At 37.1% G+C, this 24,836-nt stretch overlaps 1 protein-coding gene across 2 annotated transcripts; it reads right to left on the minus strand.

Annotated features, from left to right (window-relative positions):
* On the minus strand, positions 1-24,475 carry LOC131800294 (FACT complex subunit SPT16). Of its 2 annotated transcripts, XM_059117979.2 has the most exons (39): positions 24,337-24,475; positions 24,114-24,224; positions 22,781-22,945; positions 21,739-21,798; positions 21,423-21,515; positions 21,050-21,118; positions 19,839-19,916; positions 19,127-19,213; positions 18,608-18,675; positions 18,262-18,367; positions 17,930-17,996; positions 17,738-17,828; positions 17,270-17,343; positions 16,881-16,993; positions 16,263-16,328; positions 15,922-15,963; positions 15,529-15,591; positions 15,045-15,074; positions 13,761-13,835; positions 12,924-12,967; positions 12,652-12,734; positions 11,946-12,016; positions 11,308-11,372; positions 10,821-10,883; positions 10,043-10,178; positions 9,412-9,513; positions 8,923-8,947; positions 8,768-8,841; positions 8,071-8,115; positions 7,668-7,721; positions 6,667-6,738; positions 6,353-6,465; positions 6,013-6,088; positions 5,764-5,820; positions 5,323-5,435; positions 4,173-4,302; positions 3,599-3,725; positions 2,379-2,453; positions 1-1,316 (listed from the first exon to the last, which is right to left on the minus strand). In XM_059117979.2, exons 1-39 carry the CDS (start codon positions 24,409-24,411, stop codon positions 1,219-1,221), a joined length of 3,156 nt encoding a protein of 1,051 aa, XP_058973962.1. In that variant the 5' UTR covers positions 24,412-24,475; the 3' UTR covers positions 1-1,218. The 2 variants fall into 2 exon arrangements, with proteins under 2 accessions (XP_058973962.1, XP_066019893.1); XM_066163796.1 differs by lacking the exon at positions 15,045-15,074.
* Positions 24,476-24,836: the final 361 nt, after the last annotated feature.

Here is a 24,836-nt window from a genome sequence, read left to right on the forward strand (position 1 = left end):
TTCAACACATAATTGAACTTTATTTCAGACAGCTTGAAATCAAACTGTTTTTCTCTTCACAACCTGCCTACGTTTGTGGGAAATTTACACATGTGCATATACAGTCCTTGGATCAATATCAGTATCTGGGCAACTGCCCACCCACCCCTCCCCTAATTCAACAACAGTCAATTGCCAAGTTGAGGATAATGTTGGGTTAGGGGAGGGGTAGGTGGACAGTTGCCCAGATACTGATATTGATCCCAGTCCTTCAACTCCTTGTTTTTACAACTATACCATAATTTTTCTTTATTTTTGCGATATCAGGTGGTATTTTCGTTTATAGAAACTAATCAAAGTATCTAGGATTTCAGGTTTATCAATAATAGAATAACTTTGCAAACCCTCACCCGGAATTGCCATCTTGAACTCAGTCAATGTCAATCAAAGTAATGCATCTCAACTGTGATTGGACAAATATAGAGTAATGTGTTGGTAACTAGGAAAAGAAGCTTTCGTATCAAAGCCAAACGTATGATTTCTGTCGAAGTTCGGACAGGAATAACAATTAACTGCTCGGCCTCAGATATAAGGCTGTAAAGTGTGCGGTCACCGAAGGCACCTATTAACCTATTGCTTCTATCAGACCTTGGACAGATACATGTACATGTAACGGAGAAATTCTCGAGCAACATTCAAAGTACAGACGTCAAACCGTTAGGCGGAACACATTTTTTTCAACTTTACAAGTATTCACAGAAACCTAAAAGATGTAGAATATAGGCGACTAACGAAAAACGAAAGACTGGGCACGTTCCTAGCGCCAGTCTTATTTGAAGCATTACGTTACCGCTGGAAACTAAAGGGCTCACCATTACTTACAACTAGTGTGCCAAACCAGTCAATATAAAAATGAACAGGCTTCTTATGGAAACGTGAAATTTCACTCGAAAGTAAAAATCCCTCCAAACATGAACTTGTCTAACAGGAGAGTTGTAACTGATTCTAGCCAGTCAGTTGAACTACTAAAAACGGCCTAAGTGCTATCCATAATAATACCAGAATGCATAATGTCGCGCATTCACCAGCCACTGTAAACAATAATGTTCGCACGAGTTCGCTCTCCTTTCCTACCGCAGCTTTCGGCAGACGACATCTTCAGTTATAACGTTGGAAAGACAGCAAATGATGTCCCGTTTCTAACAAACTCTTGTTTAAATTTACTCAACATTAGAATGTTTAACTCTTCCGTTTTTTCTTGCGTGGAGATTCGTGTTTGCTACTAGGTTTTTTCCTCTTCTTTGATGGAGTTTCTTCTTGGCCCCTATCACGGTCGGCTGAGGAACATAAATGAAAACGAATCAGAACGGCGGACTTTGGCGCTGGTTCATTTTACCACTGTTTCATGTTACTGCGTCACTCGGGAGAACAGAAACATGTCGCAGCTTCCTGAGCATGGCTGCGTCAAAAGCCAGTTGTCAAAATTCCAAGGCTATTACCGGACTGACAACAAAACATTTTTAAGAAAAGACAAGTACAAGATAACATGCAGGAGCACCCTTACATACCATCCCGTCTTACTTGCCACCGCTCGTATCTTTTCAACAAATCAAACAAGATTGAAATTTGTACCACGGCCCTCACCAAACTAACGACCGCACACAAAAAAGGTCTAACTATGACTTCAACATTTTACTTTTCCGTGACTTCTCCGACGCCAAATTTTTAATTTCCCTCACTCAAATTAAAATTCTCGACTTTTCTCTGACCTTGAGTTAATTTTTTTTCTAATTATTTCCATATTTGTGGCCACCACACACAGAGAAAATTCTAGTCTAAGAGGCAAAAATAGCGTGAATCAGCTGTTATCAGTTTTTCATAAAGAACCGAAGCAAAGGGCTCCGCATTATTTTGCCCACACATATTTTTCTTTATTTTGTTCTAAAACAGTTATCCACTCTTAAAAAAGCAGTCAAATCTCCTTTTCTCGCTGAGTTTCGTGCGCGAGGCCTAATTCTCATTCACGCATCAAGGTGATAAAAAAAACGTTTTCCGGTCACTCTTAAAAGCGAAAAAAAAAAATTAGGGCACTCTCTGGCACAATTTTCATATAGAAAAATCCACCATTGTGCAGTTTTTTTTACATGTCAAAAGAAGTCTTGCCTCCGCAGGAGAAAGTCACATGATATATTTGCCTGAGGTTACCAGAAACTTTATTCCCACGCCTAACCTTTGATACACTAAACGTTTATTTTTTAAACGACTGCGAAACGTATTGACAATTACAAGCAACTTGAAAGCTGAAGCGGCATGGTGACAATGCAGCACAAGGAAAGTACAATATTGCAAATATCAAAGGAAACGGCTCAAGCACCATTAAAGAAAGATCTAGAGCTCACCTTTGGCCGCTTCTTCTTCAAGTTCAGACCAGTCTTTTCCGCTTTCCTCTTCGCTGCCCATCTCTTCTTCGAATTCTTAGAAAAAAAAAGGAAACATTACTCAGCATATACAGTTATTAATACAATTTACAGTAATATTGCAAGCTGATTGTGGATTTGTTAATTCGCCATTGCGATTAGCGTACCCTCACCTGTAACCGTAGTTCAACAAGATAATAGAAAAACATAAAAGAGAAGACTAACAGACTAAAAAGCTTTCCCCTTTATAACAGGACACAAGAGGATGGGGAGGTTTCTTTAATGCTGTCCAGTTATTGTAAGAAAATAAGAAAACGTCAAAATCGCTTTCCACAAGTCACGGTAAAGACCTAATCGCCCGGGGGGGTTTTGATGAGGGGTTTTAGCGATAACGAGAATGGTAAAAACTTTTACATATTTTGCAGGCCCTATCCAGCCAATTTTCACGACAGTGAGCGCCCTGAGACAAAAACAAACAAACAAAAACGAACAAAACAACGCAAACAAAAAAAAGACAACAAAAGTATCAATTGCAACAAAACCCCTTAAAAACATTTTTTCTGGTAATTTTACTCATGCTGAAGGAGCAACTGTCTTTTGCAGTTCATATGAACAATATATTTAATTAGTTCTCTGAAAACTGCCCCTTTGTCGTTAAAAAGGATGTGTTAAATACAAACAAAAGAGCACAAGCAGCATAGTTTACCAAAAACTGGATACAAAAACAAGCAGGGCGCCGTTTGGATAGCCCTTGGTCATCTGGTGGATGCTATTGCGGCAAAACTAGCCAATCAAAAATTTTTTTTCTTTCTTTGGCGTTATTTAGAAATGTGGACGCAAACAAAAAAATTGCGAGTTACACGAGATTCCTGCGCGAAAGAGCGCTCATTTACAAACGAACAAGAACTGAACAAAAACAGAACGAAGTGACGCCTCCACGTTTCCCACAAATGATCACCACGAAACGTCACACACTCCAAAATGAACACAATCAAAATACTCCAAGTGCAACATAACTGAAAATTACTTCTTAATCTTTTCGTTCCTCATACTTAATTTCCATTTTCGTGACCAAATTTAAATTTACAGAATACTTCCAACTTGTTAACAGGTAGTTGTACCCGCAGTAGAGGTTTCACGAACATCATGGATCCCCTTCACTCCTTCCCCCCTCCCCCGCCCCCCGTGAGCAGTGTCCTCACCTGAGCCGTCTTCGCTCGTCTCTGTTTCAGAAGAATACTCTTCTTGTGACGATGACTCCTCTTCCTCTGATTCTGTCGGAGCGTACTCACTTTCCGCTTCCTCCTCGCTGCCTTCTCCTTCCTCACCCTGAGGTTGAAATGCACTTACTTAAGAACAAATCAAGCCGAGGGTCCTCGCTAAGTATTTCCATAGGAGTTTGGACAATAAATAGCCGGCAACTTTGCCACTTGTCCTCCACGCCAGGGGAGTGAAACAGTGCGGGGTGGTTACTTTTGCTCGCGAGAGATATAGAAAGGATATCTAGCGGAAGTAGTGCTCGAGACTTGTGATTTTAAGGGATAAATATGTCTACACAAGCTGGATTTCTCTAACACATGATGTGTTTCCAAAGCGATGACATCTGATAGATATATTTACAACAATGTTTGGCAGAAGGAAACAAATTTAAACTTAATGCGATGAGTTATTACATTTCAATAAGACAACAATTGTTGGAAAAATCTTTCAGTAAATATTTCTGTGAAAAAGTACGCTATCTTACAAGAACCCAAGTGACTGGGGTAGACCACTTACACTGCTTTCAGGATCCAAGAAACTCCAGCCACCATTGTCGATAAACGCTTCAGGATCATCGTTGATGGTTTTCATAATCTTTGCCCAGTTTAAACTCTGGATTCCTTCAGTGTACTTAATGTCACATGAACTGCAAAGAAAACGAAGCGCACAAGAGGAAGCATTATCTTCACAGCATTTAGCTGCCACGTTTCTTCAAGGATCGGCAATCAAGCCAATCTCGCTCCCTTACTATCTTCTTCCTGAGCCCCTGGAGTGAGAAAAAGACTCTCCTTCTCTCTCGCTCCAAAGAGGCTGGGAAGGAGGTTGTCATCAAACGGTGTGTTTTCCGCGATAAAAGAATTAATAAAAAGTCGATACACAAAAACACTATACTTGATAAAACGTCTGATTACGACTGAATGGTGAATTACGTAGAATCACGCAGGACCAAAGATGAAGGAAACCCAAAGTTTAATCAACGCTCCTCTGAAATCCATTTTATAAGGGCGACTCACACTCTGGGAGTTTTCTTAGAAATAAATAACACATGCATGTGGAAATAAACTATACATGCATGTGGACGAAGTGGATACATACCGCAAGATACAGGTTATAAGCCTGTGACTCACTGGGAAACTCAGAAAACCGTGAAGACCGGGAATATTTGTGGAATGTTGTTGTGTCGAAGAAAACAATCAAATCCTAAGTGAGTAACGCGAAGTCTTCGCAGTATCTTGAATAAGCTTGTTTTTTGGTGGTTTACTTGCATACTATTATCGTTCTGTCCTTAGTGGTTACAATACGATAACGGTTTTCTGAGTTTGACCGTAAACATACCGTGCAAAGTTCTGTGTCGAAATATTGGCTAAGGAAAGCAGTATGGGAGGGGAGGGGGGTCTATAACCGGAATTTTACGTTTCAATGTTAACCCTTTGAGCCCTAAGAGAGACTAATATCTAATTTATCCTTACAATATCACCCCTGAATCACACACTAAGGTCACGAGAATAAAGAGAATGGTCACAAAGTAAAGAAGCTCTTGATTGTTGAACAAATTTTCCTTGTAAGGTGCTTAAGAAATGTATACAGAACAATACAGAACAATACAGAGAATATGCATACTGATTTTGCCGTAAAGGGTTAATTAAAGAAAACTACGGTGACGTACTTCAGCCAGTCTTTGACAGAATCCAGTGACGTCATTGGTATAGCATTTACGTGTTCCACTTTACGTTTGTAGTCTTTGAACACAAATACCATGTCAAAATTCTTCAGATGAAACTATAGCAAGGAAAAAAATAATGATCAACAAGCGGAAAAGTAAACTGAAAAATTTAAATCTCCCGTCATTGTCAACTTCACTTTCGACAAGCAGACTGGAAAGCAGAAGTATAATTTTTGAATAAAAGCACTCTTTTTGCATACCCGCCTAAAACCTCCCATTATTTTGCGTACATTTCGTGTGCGAGCGAAGAAAACTGATCGGGGCTTTCAAATGAGTGGGCCAATTCGGTGAGAACCAAGTCTCTGAATGCTACGAAGACAGCAAAGGGCAGTTCTGACAGACGTTGGCGACCCCTAATCAATATATCTGGTTAAATAGATTTACCTGCACTCGCTCGAAGTGAACAAGTTCTACTTCATCCAAAGTGATAATGAACGTTGGCTAAAGAAGAAGATATGATACGACGAGTCTTTAAGTCAGCAAAAAACACACAACAGGATTAAGAATTACATTGTGACTATTCTAAGGACTTAGAAAAGCAAAAGACAGAGCGGTCGACCGAAAACAGTCCAAATCACTGCTCTTATCAACAGCTGACGGAAGGCAGAGGACTTAAAGTTTGCTTGAAAGTACCTGCTCGGTAATGTTAACTAAACAATGTGTTGTGGGTTGGAGTAATACTGTGCTCCGAGATGGTACACCCATAAACCTGAAAGACAAAACAAACAAACGTCACCGAAGTAGTTTAAACAAATTTTAGTGTAAAAGTCTGGGTCATACCCACGGAAAAAAATTGGAGAATAAAATAATGGTTACCCTAAAAAAAGGAAAAATACGACAAAAACAAAAACAAGAACAGATAACGCGATACAACGAGACAAAAAAGCTGATACGAATGTCTCTTTATGTCTGGTAAAGTGTCAAAAGTGACTCTTGGCGTTGAATTCAATTGTGCTTTGTCCATTCCACTTACCCGAGGTCTCTGAATGGAACATCAAACTCCACTTGCCCGTGAGTTATTCCTTCTACTTTGTCAATAAAATTCTTGAACACTGATTTTAACCTTTGCCTTAACTCTCTTTCGGCCTGTGAATGCAGAACAGATTTAACACAAAAGACTTAACCACCCAATGTACTTCGAAAATTTCTAGCTTTTTAAGAAAGTCCATAAAAACCCCTAAATATAAACCTTATTGAGAGACAAGCTCATGAAAGGAAAAGTTCGCTAAGCTCGTTGAGGTTGAATTTGTTTCATTCTATTTAAGACAACAGTTACGACAACATTACCTGCTCTGCTTGAAGATCGTCCCTGTCATGCATGTGTTGGTGTTTTCCTAAGTCTGTTGTGATTTCACCGACCTGTGAAAATTAGGCAGCAGTTTAAATCATGTGCTATATGATTAGACAAATAAAAAACCAGAAAACAGATTACTGAGGACCTTGACGCCAGCCACAGCATTGTAGAGCGCTTTTCAACATGACTTTAGATCAAAACCAAAGTAATCACTGTGGCCAATCAGAGTAACGAAGAATATCACAAAAGGCCAAAGAGAACTCAGAGAACAAAAACAAAGGAAAAAAAACTGATTGAAGTGCGGAAAAAGGGACACCAAGTCGTCAATGGTTTAACCCTATAAATCTGATTGGTTCAGAAGGCAGCTCGAGTTTTCTAGACCAGTCACAGAGCAAAGTTAAGCAAACCCAAGGCAATCCTGGATACTTTCGTCACTCAATTGAAAATTGCTTCATCGAGAAGTTATCGGTTTCCGCAGCGTGAAGTAATAAATAGAATAACTACTCCTCCTCCTGGGTGGGGCAGCACTCCAACTCATGTTTCCCCTTCCGGCCCTCCCCATTTCAGAATTCCCCTGATAGTTTGTTGAAACCCATTTATAGTCCCAGACGGGCAAAGGTACTGTGAATGGCTTCTATTGAAGCTCCTTAATCAAAAATTTCCCACCCCCCATCCCCCCATCCCCCCATCCCCCCTTCCTTGAGTACTTTCTGGTTTCCGTGACATTTTACCAAAACCCAATCACAGACTTGGGTGAAGAAAGGCACAGTAGGAGCTGACCCTTTTACTTACAAGATCTTATTAGCAATTCTCCCTACTGTCTGCCATACAATTCTTCTGACATCAGTTGGGAGAATTTGGTATTGGGTATTGGGATATAATCCCCTAATTCATATTTTTCTTTGTTGTCATTATTTATCTCTTTGACATGGTATTGATATTGTTAAGAGAAATTCTGTCCTACTATCGTGTAAGAAATTTTACTTGCACTTACTTCAGTGTAGAACTGTATGTCTCTGTATTTCTTTTTGCCAATGATTATAGGATGCTGAAGAAGAAAAGAGTCATATTTTATAAGCCATCGTCAAAATTTCCATGTCCGAAGACAGGGTAAGTATGAATTTTAACATTGGCTGTATCGACACCGAACAGTAGTTATCTGTTCAGTGTTAAAACGGGAACATTTCATAATAAATCAGTAAGAGAATGGGCCAGACACGATTCCTCAGCCAAACAAACTCAAAAGAAACCAACAAACAAACAAACTAACAAATAAATAAATAAATAAACTAATAAAACAGACGTAACATATAGGTTGCCTTTCAATAGACAAAGAAAAGTTTGGGCTCAGCAACTTCTTATACCCGTAAGTCTTGTTAAACAACAAAGCGACAAACCTTTAAGTGAAAATGAAGTAGAATGATCATTTCTCCATCGCAGGGCTGCAAAGCAAGTTAAAAAATTTAGATGTAATAGTAATGATTACCTAGTTAAAACAACCTGGGTCAATTGTGCCTGTTCTAGCCAGTAGAGTAGGCGTAATTTTGGCGAGCGAGTAGTCAACATTTTCTTGGTGAAACTCCATCTTTGATTTCTACAGCAGCGGAAGGCTGGGAAGAGAAAAAAATTTGTACCCAGGGGTGGACGACGGTCACTCTAGCTCTAACTCCAACTCCAACATGGCAGGTCGAATTAACTATCGTGTAACGTTAACTCGCCCTAAATAAGACGCCTACACAGCAGGCTATGACTATTCCTAATGTTATAGTTTCATAACCTCTAAACCTTTTTCAGACTGTACCTCGGAGGTTGACGATAGTATAATGCAACGTTCACACGGATTCTGAATTGACCGCACCAATAAAGCAATCCCTAAAGCTCGAAAAAAATTATTTTCAGCTATGCACCCATTAATCATTGTTCTCCACGCAAACTTGTATCAGATTAAATTCTACGTACTGCAGTCCGTCGATTGTTCAGATTCCAATTACACGCTATACGATTTGGCTACAAATAGTTTCATGAGAAGAACTTAACGCCTCCGAATGACAATCAAAACTTTATTTGGGCAAGAAAATGAAGCGATAATTTTACCTGGAAAAACGCATGTTTTACATTTCCATACAAAATGTCGACGTGTTCTCCGCGATACATTCCAAACCTAAAACCTTTAAATTAAGATTCGAACATCGGGTTAAGATCACCAGACACAACAAGTACAGATAGAAATGAACAGTCTGCGTACTCACCGTTCGTATGCGCTTCTAAAGTGCCCTGAGAACATAAAAACGACAAAACAGAAGTGTGAACAAAAGAGCTGATAGACGACAAAAACGAAAATAAAAATTATCTCCATCTGCATGACCACAAATTGTTACGGTATTATAAATGTATTCATTGCATTACTTTACAACAAAAAATGATATGGGATAGATAAAAAATACAACATTCAAGTAATATTAACCTTAAATGATAATATATTACTTCGTAAATGTAAGCATGATAAAATCAACCTGGGTTTATTTGATGTCACCAAAATAACGGAATTTATAAATTCTGTGGTAGCGTTTCCTGTAAACAGTAGTTTGATATTTGATGGTAAAAACCAAGTAATAATGGCGCAAGGTTTAAGCAAAAGTTCCGAGAACATGACACATCAACTTTTTAAAGGAAAACGAAAGCGATAAAAATATCAAAAGTTAGCCAAGAGCCAAAAGTTGCAACCATTATGGACGTACCGGTGATCTTCTTTGAGTTATACTTGGTCTTATGTACAAATCTTTCAATTTTGGATTGCCTTTGTTAGGGTTTAGTATAAGGTTTCCCTGCTGGACCACGCCCTGTTGAGAAAATAATGACAACAAACGCTCATGTAACCCATTGACAAATATATCATCAGCAACAATGCTGCCTCACAACGAGGTAAGGCAAAGTCAGCAAGGGAGACGGACTCGCACAGCCGCCGAAGCATCTCCTAGTTTCTATTACATGGAGCTTCTTAGAGTCTTTCAACTTCTCCTAGATATTAGGATAGATATTGGGAGATATTAGTCTTTCAATGGCTACGCGTTCCACCGTGCTGGCATCCATTTATACTCACTGTTAGAAAGAGGCTCGGATAGGGAAGATTCTAACCCAAAAACAGACAACAAAGACCTTGGTCAGAGCTCGCACCAGGACCTCTCGATCCAGAATACCGCTCGCTGACCACTGGTCCACGTCCTCTAACAACCAACGAAGGAAACAAAGGCAAACTACAGAAAATAACCTCCTGGGGAACTTTCTCTAAAGTAAATTTAACATCTCACATCTAACAACAGGAGCGATACCTAGTAATAATTGTAAGGTTACAAAGAGCAGCGCACACACCTGTCTCTCTTTCTCTTCAGCCTCCCGTGTTTTGAATTTTTTCTGCACTTCTTTTATCAGACGAAACGCTGTGTTCAGATTGGACGCCGGTGGCTGAGATGCGCCATGAGGTCTGCTGTTCGAGCTTCGGTAATTTCTGTGTAAAGAAGAAAAAAAAAACCTCATAAAAACCATTGACTACACCATGGTTAGAATCTTCAAAAGATTTGTGCACAGTGTCCCCAATTTTAGACGTGAATCAACTGTGTAGTGGACCATGCACTTCGCAGGGTCAAATTTTTGCTACGAGCGCACTTCGGGATGTGACGAAGGATGTAAGAAACGTCTGTCCTGTGTGTTGGATACACCTGATTGATAAATCGAAAATCACTAAGTCTAGATTTCGCGGTCAAATGCACCTCTAAGTGAGGTGCAAAGAATTCGTTGATGAGCTATGTGTAAGCCATAATTCGAATTTTCATCCGAAAAGTGTCCGACAAAATGCCATGAAAAGTAAAGTCGAAAGTATGCAAAAAGGAGATAAAGAAAAGGTAAAAAAGGTGTCACCAGCGTGGAAATAGTGTAATTTACGCACATAAAAAGCTACCACGCACTGGGGAGGTATTCCTGTCATCTGTAGCCACCATCACAAAACACAAACAAATACTACTCTGGTTTAATAATTAGTCACCAATATGTAAATAACTTCAACAACTACTTTTCACGAAAGTTAAGACACTCAGATGTGCACCATTATAAACGATTAATTTTCACTACTATTTTAAAGCCCAAAACTTACACTTCTTTAACAAATGTAGCCTCGGGTTGAGCGAACAGACTTCCTTCAGAACGACCGACAGCACTGGAAAAAAAAAGAATACAATCTCGTTGTAGTTGGACTCATGGAAAGAGCTTTAATCCAGCCAGAAAAGAGGATAAAATTAGAGGAGTTTTCAATCGAGTCTCGAAAGTAATGCTGGATTGCTTTGATTTTGCTTAACTTTGTTTTGCGCTCAATCTGTTGATGAGACCAAATAACGACTGCGAGGCAGGCTGCACCGTGATTGGTTCAGCAAACAACCCGCGTCACCCTCTAAACCAATCAGACGCAAAGATTGAAACCAACTGCCTCGGCTTTTATCACACTTGCGTCAATCAACAGGTATCACCTTCGCGGTGTCATTGGCTCATTGTCATACTATCCACGACTCTGATTGGCCATTGTATTCACTTTGATTTTCGTTGATAGACACCCAGTAAAATTTGCTAAAACCTTGGCTCATTACCTTCCAGGACAAAACAGATTAATTCGAAGGTAGGTATAACCGCCCTCATCGCTGGAACTGATGTTCTAAAAATACAAAAATAATATGAACAAAAATTACAGTCTGACCAAAGTTTACCTGGGACGCCATTCCGTAACTTATAAAAGTTCCCGACAAGTGTCTTCTTGCATCATGAATTCCAAAAGACAGAAAATTATCTGATTTGCCTGGAAAATGATTTGGTACAGAGCTCTCACGATCCCTACATGCCTATCAGTTGAAACGCTTCAGAGGTTCAAAATAATGTTTTAAAAGCTACAAATCCTTTACTGTTCATTGTTAAGATGTCATTTCTTATGAGTCGTAAAATGTCATTGATTACAAGAATGGACGCAATTTGAGGTCGACTGAACAAAATCTCACCACAACATAAGTGCAGTATCAGAAGCATTGCACAAAACTGTGCCACGGTTGTAACAAAATAGCCAAAAGATTAGGAAGTTAGGATACCAAGCCTAGAGAAGTGAAGGAAGCATTTGAAATAGCAAAAAGAAACGAAAACCTATCATCTCTCCATCTTCCCCTTGCTTCTCAACTAAAAAGGTTTGACTCTGGCGGCCACACGCGAACGCGCAGTGGGTAAGCAAATTTATACCTACCTTGATGGTAGATATGTGAAACGGTGTAGCTACCCCAAATAGCGGTAAAACAACTGCCTCGTATTTTTTGTCTAAAGAGAGAAAAAAACAGAGCCGAATTTAAAAAGAGAAAGAACTAAGCGTACACAAGCAGCGCTTTTTTTAAATTTGGGAGTCTTGATTCATCAATATAAATTGTTACTTCTTCCACAGTGAGGGAAGTGGGGTAAGCTGACCCTCTGACCCACTCTCCCTCCCTCCCCCCTCGATAAATGCACTAGCCGATTCATGCCCTAAAATGGAACGAATTAGAATTACGGTTTTCTTCCGAACGGAAATGAACTAAAAACTACTTCAAAACCTTGGAAATTCAAAAAAACAATAAATTATTTGACAAAATCAAGAGCAATCAATGTTCATTGTTGTGTAAAGGTTATGCAAACAAATTACGATGTTTTTCCCCACATTTCCGACGAAATATCGCCTGAAAAGAAATTTCTGCGAAACTTCCGCGAATTTTCGGCGCGACTATACTGTTTAGGTCCTTCCGAACTTTCGCGGATTAATTTACTGGGGACGTTAGTGAGTCTCGTAATTTCGAGAGAAAATTTGGCCCTTCCGAAAATTCGCGGTGAACTTTTCAGAGAAACTGTAGCAACAATGGTTTCTTGATAAGGTTTTCCCAAAAGAAAGAGCCACATGTACATATATACAAGAACTTGCTAACCAACAAAAATCTTGTGTTCTCTGACATCATTATCTCTCGGAACAATTGTAGGATGTTTGTAGGCTACATTGGATGGTTTCAACCTGAAAATAATTCAACGTTAAGACAAAAAACAGAAGTAAACCCTCATCTGTACTGCCCCATGATAAAAGACAACAAGGTTAGAAACACAACAAGTTGTCATTGACAAAGATAACACAATAATGACACAAGCTTGTAACACAAGAATCACTGGCTTTTACCAAAATGTTCTAGAATTCAAAAGCACTTACTTAGTAGTCGCATCTGTATCCCCTTTAGACTCGAGAAGACGTCTCTGCGAGATTTATAAAACAATCAGCCTTGTAATTTTATCGTCAAGTTGCCATGTTCTGCTGGTAGCACATATTCTACTCGTTTTAAAAGAAAAGATGTGTTCCCTCTCCTAACCAGCAAACTCATTTATTTCAGGAAACAAAAGAAAACATTTCATCTTCATCATTAAAGATGGGCGAGGTTCCATCAGGTTCAAGACGGCTAAGACGGCAAGTTCTGAGCTAGCTACTGGAATCAAGAAGGTTGATACTCGTCTATTCCCAAGCGTGAGCAAAACAATGCCTATCTTTAAAAACTGTTATCATTACAATAGAGAAATTTCAACCCTTTAAAGAGTACCTAGTATCAAACTTCCCCATACAATAACGCCCCCGAATCATACAATAACGTCACGAGAATAAGGAAATAATCATCAACGAAAGAAGCTTTTGATTGCTAAACGAATTCTCCTTACCAGCACCTTAAGAAATTTATCAAGAGCAGTATGGAGACTATATAGACTGATTTTAGGGTGTAAAGAGTTAATTGAGTGTCGAAAAAGTAACCCGGGAAAATTTGTTTAACTTTGTTCTGTGATTGGTCAAGAAAACCCACAATATCCTCTTGACCAACCACATGCAGAACTAAAGCATTTGTGACTTGGTCATTCGCGTTTTCCCGCGCCTCAAGTAGTCTGCTTGTTTTCTCTTTGAGTTCTCATTGGCTAATGATCATGTAAACCTTTGTTGTGATTGTTCATGGTTGGTTTTGCTGTAACAGTAATTATCAATAAGTATCATTAACAGCCCTTTCACCTTTGCTTCTTCGTGCAACTGCTCCTTTAGTTCAAGTTGATGTTTTTTTCGTCTTTCCTCTGCCGTCATTTCAGTCTAAATCAAGCAGTACAAATGATCACTAATATGTAACACTTAAAGAAACTCACATCACTTTCAAAACTAACAAAACTTTGTGATGACTAAAGATTCCAGTGAGTGAAAGGCAGAAGCTCAAGAGAGTAAAGCCTCTATTTTCTTACTTCTCATTTATTTTTAGCCATTTATTTTGAAACCAGGAAACGACTATAATTTAGCAAACAAGAGTTTGCTTTATTAATACACATACTAGCAGTCGAATAGATTTAACAGATCAAGTAGAGTAAAGCTGCACAATGAATGTCTAATTGTACAGTATGGACATAGAACAAGTGACTTTAAATGCCTTCATGAGAATTTAAACCAAAAAAGTTATTGACGAAATCAAAAGTTAAAGAAATGTCAATGCAGAAGATCTGAATGATTATTTTGATACACATATTATTTCACTTGTGTTCTTAAATTAAGTTATGATAAGTTTTTGTAGAGTTAATTTACAAAAGTATGAAATTTTAAAAAAACTTTTGACCTAACATGTATCCTGATTAAAGTATTCAACATTTATTGCTTTAAGTTAGACAATGAAATTCTATTCAGACTCATTTATAATATTAGGATTGTTAAGTGGGTGCATACATGAATTGCTTTTGTGTATGTAAGCTTTGAATGATCAGAACACTTGTCAGCATGCAAGCAGAACTTGCTTTTACTTGGTGAATGTCACTCTGTAATTCTTCTAATTAATTTTTTGGTAACCTTGCAAAAAAAAAATTAATCACCTCAAAAATAAATTACATAAAGCAATTCATAAGGTATGAAAAGGGCAGTAATTGAACCATTTCAATTATTGAATGAAAGAAGGTCTTAAGGGATGAGCAATCAACATCACCCTAGAACTATGAAGTTCCAAAAATTTGCCTGATTCTTTGAAAATCACATATTATGTTCAAGTTTGTCAGATACTCTTATACTGAAAACACCTCATTACAAGTTAAAGATAAAGAAAAGGTGTCTAAGTGAGTGTTATAACAATTTACGATTTTAACAAGCATTTAACTTAACAAGCATTCACGCTCTGATAGGTGTCCTTCCCAGAATAAGCACCCATCCCCCCAGCCACTATGGTTTTAATTGTACACTTTTAAAAATTAATTCCCATTTTTGACTATTTTTTAGTTATAATATTATAATAATTTTATTATCTTAAGTACACTGTAAAAAGCTTACAGTGGTCCCTGAAGTTCTCAGCTCAGAATACTGCAGAAAAAACATGACATTAGAACATTCATCACACAATTTCTTAATTGACGTGGAAATAATAAAAATTTTAAATTAATTTACAGCTGTATGTTTAAAATATTTAGTGATACAAAGTGGATTTAGTGTGGAGAATTTTCAAATTGGTCAAAATTATACTAAACAACCAATGAAACCGTTTCAAACAACCAAACAGTTGGAACGGCCTTAAAGAGAAAAATAAGTTTACATTTACATTCCAGGCCATAAAAAGGATGGCACTCTTTCAACACATGAAGTATCTTTGATGGTTGTTGTTGTTGTTGTTGTTGTTGTTGTATTTGGTTGAAACAGTACAGTATACAGTACAGTCAACTAAATCAATCATGTGCAAAAATAAATGACTGAAATACAGTTAAAGCTTAATAAGAACCTTCATTTTTCCTTTAGGGATAAAATACAATCATCAACTCACTCTTGTTCTGCTTTCAAGTAATGCCCCTTTCCCCTCTCGACCCAAAAGAAGATCTTCTTCAGCCTGCAAATAAGTAGAAAGAACGTACAGTCAAGTTATTGAAGGCTTTGCAATTTAATTTCATACTGCAATTGACAACTACAAGGCAAAAGAAAATAACTGGAGAGAAAGCTGCCACTTGCAACTGAGGATATGACATTCTGAATCTATGAAACCTCGCAGTTGTTTCTAAAGAGTTCCGCAATATGATTAACCACAGCATATGGAGAACCATATCCAACTTCATAGTTCCCATGTTGAGAGGCAGAATAATGCCAAAAATCCTATCTATTCCAGAGGAAATGATAGTATGATACATCAATGCATGAGCTACAAAAATTGCAGTACATGTACCTCTCCATTTTCTTGCTGATCTTGTCCTTCATCTTCCTCATCCTGTGGGAGAAGAGAAAATTAAGGCAAGCTATACATAATCCCACCACAAATACCTGTCTAACACCTTACAATCCCAGGAGTGACCAAGAAGTAAATTCTCCATACTGTATAAATACACTGACAAACAGACAGGTAGCAAGAGTAAGAAAAATATCAATGAGGAAATATCATTTGATTAAAAACCAATGTAAACCTAAGAAATGTTAGGCTGACAGTAAGGAAAATCACTTTTAAAATCTTGGGAATAAGAGGGTTACATCGTAAGTTTTCAATAAGAAAGAAAGTAAAGATCAACCAACCTTGAGAAAGATGCCAATATTAGAGATCTTTTTCTTGGCTGATGTTAATATAGAGGCTGGAGAGTCCTGAAGCAAACAAACAAACTTATCACCAAAAGATAAATAATAAAAGACAAATGCAATATTAGTCCCAGACACAAGAAAAAAAGAGATACCCAATGTAAAATGTTGACAGACACAAAAAAGTACAGGAAATGAGGGGAATATAACAAACAGGTTATAAACAAACTGCATGCCTTTGAAAAAGTCAAATAGCTTATGGACACTGTAACACCTCACAGGTATAAACACACCATAATTATACACTTACTAATGATGATAATACTACTACTAATGATAATAATAAATAATAGAAAACATGTGGTATGGCACATGACTGCCAAGTAAAAGGATATGCCATCAAAATGAGGGCTTCCATATCAATTTAAGTTGCCAAATTGTGTCCACTTGCCATGGCTTAGAGCACTTTTATTACTGAGGAGGATGCACAAACCTTGCATATGAGATTAGGAGGATACAAATGACTCACAACCACTGCTTGTTTTATTGGTTTTTCTGTTTTACATATACATGTATCTAACCACTCCTGGCCAAAAATTGAGTTCTGTACACACATACCTCATTAACTAACACAGTATCTCCAATAAAAAGGGCATAGTTTTTACCCTCACTGTCCTCTGCATTATCATTAACCAGGCCTGAGAAACCAGCATTTATATTGAAAACCATCCCTAAAGCAAGACAATTATACAAATCAATTTGTAAATTCCAGGTTGATCATATATATACAATTTTGTGTACACCATGTTATCCTTACTTTGTGTCTTACAACAAATATAGAGGGAGCCAGTTACCTTGGTAGCACTTTATGTACAGTTGTACATGTACACTCAGTAACACTGATGATATCTATTTTTGTAGGTTTCTATATCTCAACCAATGCAGTTTCATTGTTACTTTCCTTTTGCTTGGATTATGATACTAAATAAAAGGAAAAATAAATTTACCTTTCTTTGCCACATGATTGTTTTTAGAAGTTATGAGTAAAGAACCTTCCCTAAATTCAATTCCCATCCCAAACCTGAAAACAGTCAGAGAAAACTACAGATTACAAGCTTTGACCAAATATTTGTTACTTATAAACAGATGATAAATTAAATCTGGTTAAAAAACAAAAAAAAACAAAAAGCATAATCGAACAACAATTAAGTTCTTTGAAACTTTCAACCCTTTAACTCTCAAGATCTGAAAGTTAATTCTCTTCTCTAGCTGCTATATATTTCCTTGTAAACTTGTTACAAGAATTTGGTAAATTGGATCTAGATGACAACTTCTACCTGATAAGTTTGAGTATTCTCATTACCTGTTTGCTGGTAAAAGGACGAAAACTAATAAAAGTCCTAATGTAAGGTAATGTATACTGAAAATAAACTACATGTAAATGTAAAATGCCATTTATTTACTCAATCACTTACCCAACATTTTTCACAAAATTAGCCTGAAAATCAGGTTTCTTTTCTGTAACATGTTCAAGGGCGGCATTGTAAACATCACAAAGTTTCACTCCTAAGAGTAAACATTACATTGTCCATAAAAATTTGCATTTTGAAATTTGGCTATGATCAGCAATTTTTTATTAATAATTAACACTAAATAATTCGACAAACCATGTCTCAACTTGTCCATAATAACATCCACAGTTGTCAGAAGCAGATCATAGTTTTCTTGTTGCTCCTAGACAACAACACAGTATTTAATGAGTACAAAGGCCTCAATGTAAAAACACTAGGCATTTATGCACTGAGATGGAATAAACTTTTTCCAGTTTCTGTAAAGTGACTCAACTTGGAGCAATTGCCACTTCATTTATAATGGTGTAGCTAGTCCATTGCAGATACCTGCAGCCTTTCTTCAAGTTCCCACAAAAATTTACAAGAAAATCCCAGATTGAAGATTGAAATACAGCTCTAACTTAACTGTAGGGGAAAAAAAATCTCACCTGCGATGGCTCATATAACATTGTGCGAACAATGTTGGAACAGTAGAACTTGTATCGAACACCAAGGGAGCAGATTATTGTACCATAGTGAAGCTTTTCATCATTACTACAAAATGTTTAAACAAGATTGTCAAATTGAGTCATTAGTCATTATTTAATGATGCCACTGCAGCTGTAATTTAGGTCAGGTGTAAGCTAAGTTAATGCATTGGGTACATCAATGTGATGAAATGTTTGAAGGGAAAGGGCCTTGTTATTTCACCCAATTCGCTCTGCTTCATTTGTACATATAGATAAGGCTGGTAATCACAGTCTGAGTTATCAACTTCCTTCAAGATATTCTTACCTTACTGTACTGAACTTAAGTGTGAATTTTCCCCCACTCTGAATAATGGGAGAGTAACACATCTCAACCTTTAAAGAGGAATGAACAGAAATTAATAGATGTACACGAAACGTTTTCCAGTTTCCAGAAGGGACCAAGAGCATTGCTTCTTCCCCTGGATGGGATGCTATTCTGTCATATCTTGTCTCTTTTGCACTTTGTCCAGTTTCCTGACAGTTTTCTTTCGCTCTTTTATACTCCTGGGTGGAGATTAACAGCATGAGAGTAGAAAATCATGCCAAAGAACACAGAACAATGATCCTGGCTAGAATATGAACCTTGGAATTTGATCCAGACTTCCACAGCTCAACCAATACCACTGTGACTTTCAGGAAAAAGCATATATTTTCACTAACGCTTCTGCTTGATGGAACAATAAATTTTGTTGATTACATTTAATCAAGAACTCTGGAGGAACAACTCTGCAGCTGATATCATTTAACTGGATCAATCACAATGAAAATAGAAAGTGATCCTCACTTGTTCAGAATCCATTCCAGGTTGCAAAAATTTCTTTGATTCCAAAGCTCCTTCTATTCCATCTGCAATTTTTGAATGTTTCACCCTCTGCAGAATAGATAATAACATGAAAAATTAATATTTTTTTTTTGAAAATCATAACACGGAACTCCAAGATATCACACCTGATAGGCAATTTGAAACTTGCCTCGTGCAGGTGGGGAATTTGAACCAGAGATGCCAGGCCTTTCCAGCCATTCCAGTGAGATACAAGTGTTTTATCTTTCAATAAAGAGGTGCTTAAACATACATAATTCACTTTTGCATTCAAATGACTAGAAAATAAGGTGTACAAGGTTTAGGTTTTAATGCTTAAGTAACAGTCGCAGATTTGGCCTTTGCAAAAGAAAAATTGGGTAGGAATTTGAACACAATTTCTGCCCCAAAGGCAGGAAATTTTAATATTGATCAAGGCATAAAGTTGTGATATTGAAACAAAAATGGATGACTCTGGGAAAGTTTTCAAACAGCTAACCCAATATATGCATGTCATTTTAATGTCTGATCACATGAACCAACTTTGCATGTGATAATCTCATAAATAATTGACCACATTCTAAAAAGTCATTAGTTTCTGCCACTCAACAATACTTTCCTGATTTGGAGTTGTTAAAAAAAATTACAACCCAACTACTGTAGATTTAAAAAAAATTGACTTTGCTCATAGTTCCACCTTTTCATCATCTACAATTTCCATGACTTGTTTCTTGAAGTATTTGACAAAAATATCTGAGGAAACTTGTGCAGCTTTCTACAGAAGGAAAAAAAAATGTCTTAGATGGCACTACTGCCTCCACTGTAAAACACAAATGACTGAACAGGAAACTGGTTTTTAACCATTTCCACACGTATGAACATTCTCTATACTGGGCTCTTAACATTTCCTATAATAAGGAAAATTTGTTTTACAATCAAAAGATTCTCAAGATGAAGATCATTTCCTATATTCTCTTTACCTTGACCCCTTAACTGCCAGAAGTGATTAACATGTAACTTCTTCTTATAATATCCATGCATTATCCAGCAAACAGGTAATGAGAATACTCAAACTTATCATGTGGAAGTTATTATTTTAATCTAACAGCATATTCTCATAACTACTGTAATTTCAAGGAAATGTGTAGCAGCTAGATGGTAGAATTAACAGTCAGATCTTGGGTGTTAAGGGTTAAAGGTTGATTCAGAGATGATATTGAGAGGAGAAATGACAATTTTCTTTTGGTTTACTTTGCAGGCTTTTGTTAGCCACCACAGCTAAAAACAAAAGAGGCAGTTGAGAAGACAGTAATAAAGAAAGTTTGAAGAATGTGAAATGCAGCACTGCCTCAATTTCAGTTACAACTATAACTTGCAAATCTACCCTTTTACATCTGAGATCTTAAAATAAATCTTCCACGATATTGTGCCTAATAACACCAAGAATTGGTATCAAATCAAACAATATCTCATTGCAGATGTTTTTGGTTCTTCTCGCCACCATTAAAATTCATTGAAACAGAATTCTTCTTTGATCACCTCTGGTTAGAGAAAGCCCTAGTTCAGTGACATTAGGGTTACAAGATAAATCCCTGCTTATACCTTGAGAAGACAGTAATAAAGAAAGTTTGAAGAATGTGAAATGCAGCACTGCCTCAATTTCAGTTACAACTATAACTTGCAAATCTACCCTTTTACATCTGAGATCTTAAAATAAATCTTCCACGATATTGTGCCTAATAACACCAAGAATTGGTATCAAATCAAACAATATCTCATTGCAGATGTTTTTGGTTCTTCTCGCCACCATTAAAATTCATTGAAACAGAATTCTTCTTTGATCACCTCTGGTTAGAGAAAGCCCTAGTTCAGTGACATTAGGGTTACAAGATAAATCCCTGCTTATACCTTGACATGAGTGAGCTCTTGGTCCTCTCTGACTGACATCACATACGCCACTGCACTGCTAATGTCAACCTGCAAAACATCACATCAGCACTCAGCCACGACTACTCACATGATTAACACACAAATATGTACAAACTGTTGTATTTAACAACAAAGAAAGATAACAAAAACTAGAATGGTGATCAGCTTGTAAAATGGTCACAAAAAATATGAAAAGGAAAAACAATCCATGCATTACTGTCACTAGCATATAACAAACTGTCAACTTTTAGCTAAAGTTTAAAGCATATTAATAAATTGTGTTGGTACAAATGTTACCAATGATAAAAACTCTCAGTAGTTAATAAATTTGAAGGTTGTAAATTCTTCAGACCTTTTCAAAGGACTCCTTTTCAAATGCATTTTTCCACTCATCAACAAATTGTCCCTGAAAATTATCTTTCTGAAAAACACCCACAGTCTTTCCCTGCAGAGGAGAGCATAAAGTCAAGTAAAGATTACAAATACATTTTGTCTTACCAGCTTGCTTCATCAAGAATTGAAAATCAGAGACATGCACTCTCAAAGGGGATAGTAACACAAATGTATTTCTCTACTAACAAATGCACTATAAATCATTTCAACATTATACTAGTCTCATTGTGGTTAAATTAAGTAAATAACCTTAAGCTCACAAGTCTCATACTTACAGATTTACTTTCTCTCATAGAGTTAATCAGTTTTTGGAAATTCTCCTTGTCTTGGTCAGTCTGTAAAAAGCAGGGATACATTAACAACTGTAACCCTTAAACCCCTGAGTGACCAGCACTTAATTTCTCTTTACGATATAACCCCTGAATTGACCAATTAAGGTTATGAGAATAAAGGAAACAATCACCAACAAAAGAAGATCTTGATTGGACAATGAATTCTCCTTTTCAGTACCAAAGGAAATATAAAGAGAACAGAAGGGAGAACATGGAAAATGATTTTAGGGTGAAAAGGGTTATCTTCAATAAGCTGCATTCCAAGCTCAACTTTTTCAGAGTTACCGTTTGGTAACCTCAAATCAAAAAGGGTTGGTAGAAAAAAAGATTGGGCAGTATCACAACTTACTAAACCACTGACTATACCACTTGACTTAAGAGTATGCATTGGAGCTGATATGCATTTTTGGAGACTTTACACCATAAAACTAGGTTAAATGTTCTGACTTGCTACATGACTGCTGGAGTCCCTGATGCAAATAAAAAAAAAAACACCCAAAGAGAACCTGGCAGTAAGATGTTCAGGATGTGATGAAGAATTGGGGCCACACCTACATCACACTCAAAATACTGGCCCAGAAGTGGACAAGGTAGGAGAGGGAAATCTTTGCTGGCCCATGCTTATTAATACGGGAGGTAAGGACATACATGTACCTACTAAATACATGGCAAATGCCACCAAACTTGGCAACTTGTGTTGTTAATTCAGTTGCCAAAGTTTATTCTCTTCTAGGTGCTATGGTTACCAAAACAGTGTCAGGTTGGGGCACTGATAATACTACCTATTAAATAACATGATATATAAAAAGAATAAAGTATATTTTTTATTTGTGGTTTACATTTATCTCCAGTTTAAATGCTACTTTCCTTTACTTCAAACTTTTTCCAAAACATTATCCAATCACTATTTAATGTTAATAAAAGTCAAGCTAAGGTTGGAATAAAACTAAATATAGGAAATGGCATTTGCAAAAATCCTTCCTACCTTGTTTCTCAAGTGAAGTTGTATTGATGGTGAAGTGTTGGATTTCACTTGCATATCTTGTAATGGTTTCAGAAAATCATATTTCTTTTTACTGGCAAGAAAGTGAACTGATCCCTCACACAGCACTGTTACAGTATCAGCCAGTTCATAACCAAACAACCATTGCTGAAGAAACAAAAACCACCAAAAACTTAACAAGCATGATTCAATTCAATCTCAGTCCTCTTCACAGGTACAACACAATAAAAAATTTCAGTGGCAGATGGCACAAAAATTCCTCAGTGAACAGCTAATGGAAGTTTTAATTGTTATTCTAACACTGTTAATTTCAGAGAAAGTAACCAGTGGATGGGAATTTTGCCAGTACCTAGTTTTATGTACTTATAAACAGTGTGGAAGGGGCAAATGGGAAAATATTAAATCTGTAGCTCCCAAGATCTGATTGTCAAGTCTCCCCTTTAGCAGCTACACGTTTCCATGTGCATTAGTATCAAGAATTTGATATAAGATTACGACTTCTATCTGAAAAGTTTAAGTAATCTCATTACCTGTTTATTGGATAATGTATGGATATTATAGGGAGAAGTTACATTTTCAGCACTTCAGGAGTTAAAGGGTTATCTGAAGGTTGTGACACAGAGACCAACCACAGAAATGTTTTCCTGTTCTGTTCATTTGCAGAAAGAGGAAGAGAAGCATTCATTCTTAATTTGATTGACCACAAATTTTCAAAAAGCCAATATACAGTGCCCTAGTTTCCATTCCATTGTAATAATAAAAAAAGAGTACAATTCAAATCTCACAAGGCATTCTTTAATCAATAAAGGGAAGCAATTAGTGTTTTATCACGGTTCTCAGTTCCATTGTGGACTATAAAGGACATCAATTTTTTCAAGGCAGCAGAGAATTTCAGTTTCATGTCAACTTCCACATCTGAGTTATTTACTGGGAAAGATTTGTTGAGATACCAAAAGTAAGGGTACATGCTGATATTGGAAGAGTGATTGAACCCATAACAGCTTAAATTACAAATTACTCATGTAGCTACGTGATTCCGAAAATTATTTAATCAATGATTAATATTTATTGGTATTAATAATATTTAGTAAATGTTTTTAGTAGAATTAGCACAAGTTACATGTAAACAATGATCACAACGACTTGATATAGGTGTCGTAGGAATGGAATGCATTTTGACAGTGTTATAAATCGATCAAATCCGTTTCATTTCGCTCCAGATAATGCACTCATGTACATCAGAAATTTAAATAATCGACAGCACAATTGAGGCCATGTGACCGCCGATAACCGACACTGTAAAAACATTTTGTACCTGTATTGCTGTCGATTTACTGTAAATGACGTCTTCGTCCTGCCCGACTGCAATCACCACTGTGTCGACACTTGGAAAAGCAGCCCCATTATCTTCCGTGCTGTCTTCCTTCTGAAATTAACATCATATGCTTATTAAATATTTGTCATACGTGAAAAATCTAAGTCCCATCGCTAAGTCAAACTTGTCCTTCAATGACCCCAAAACACGTCAAAATTTTTACCTTCCAGGCGTCGTAAATCCTTTTGATTCGCCGAAAAAAGGCGTCTTTGTCGAGAGAAATTTTTGATGCTGCCATGCTTTCCTAATGGAGGAAAGTAGCACAAATGTTCGAACACACGAAGACTCAAAATGGCGGGAATCAAATCCTACGCCATGACGTCACATTACCGCAACCAATCAAAGCCACGCTTATACTTTATTTCTTGAGGTAAACCGCTGATGTGATGTGCGCTGATTCCGGCTGGATAAGTTGAGCTGTTAACACCAGGGTCGAGAGTTGTATAAAGTCCAACGGATAAATCACTATCCAGCGGATAACTGTTAACAAAACGTACTGCGCTATCCACCGGATAGAGATTTATCCATTCGATAGCTTTCTCCATGCTTCGAACAACCGGGGCCAGTAGTATACTTGTAATGGAAGTTTATGGGATTAATGAACTAAATACACTGACATTAATGATTGCCAAGGATTCTTTTAAGCTGTCTCTTTCCTGCAGC

Source organism: Pocillopora verrucosa, chromosome 3 (genome assembly GCF_036669915.1).
Source record: "Pocillopora verrucosa isolate sample1 chromosome 3, ASM3666991v2, whole genome shotgun sequence".
NCBI classification, from domain to species: domain Eukaryota; kingdom Metazoa; phylum Cnidaria; class Anthozoa; order Scleractinia; family Pocilloporidae; genus Pocillopora; species Pocillopora verrucosa.

What these genes read in the sequence shown, in the direction of transcription:
- LOC131800294 (XM_059117979.2), bottom strand. Translation starts at nt 24,411, where the DNA reads ATGGCAGCATCAAAAATTTCTCTCGACAAAGACGCCTTTTTTCGGCGA. An exon ending in TGTTATATGAGCCATCGCAG is followed by an intron (nt 17,997 to 18,261) that starts GTGAGATTTTTT and finishes GTTGTTGTCTAG; the next exon opens with GAGCAACAAGAAAACTATGA. An exon ending in TAGTTAACATTACCGAGCAG is followed by an intron (nt 5,821 to 6,012) that starts GTACTTTCAAGC and finishes CTTCTTCTTTAG; the next exon opens with CCAACGTTCATTATCACTTT.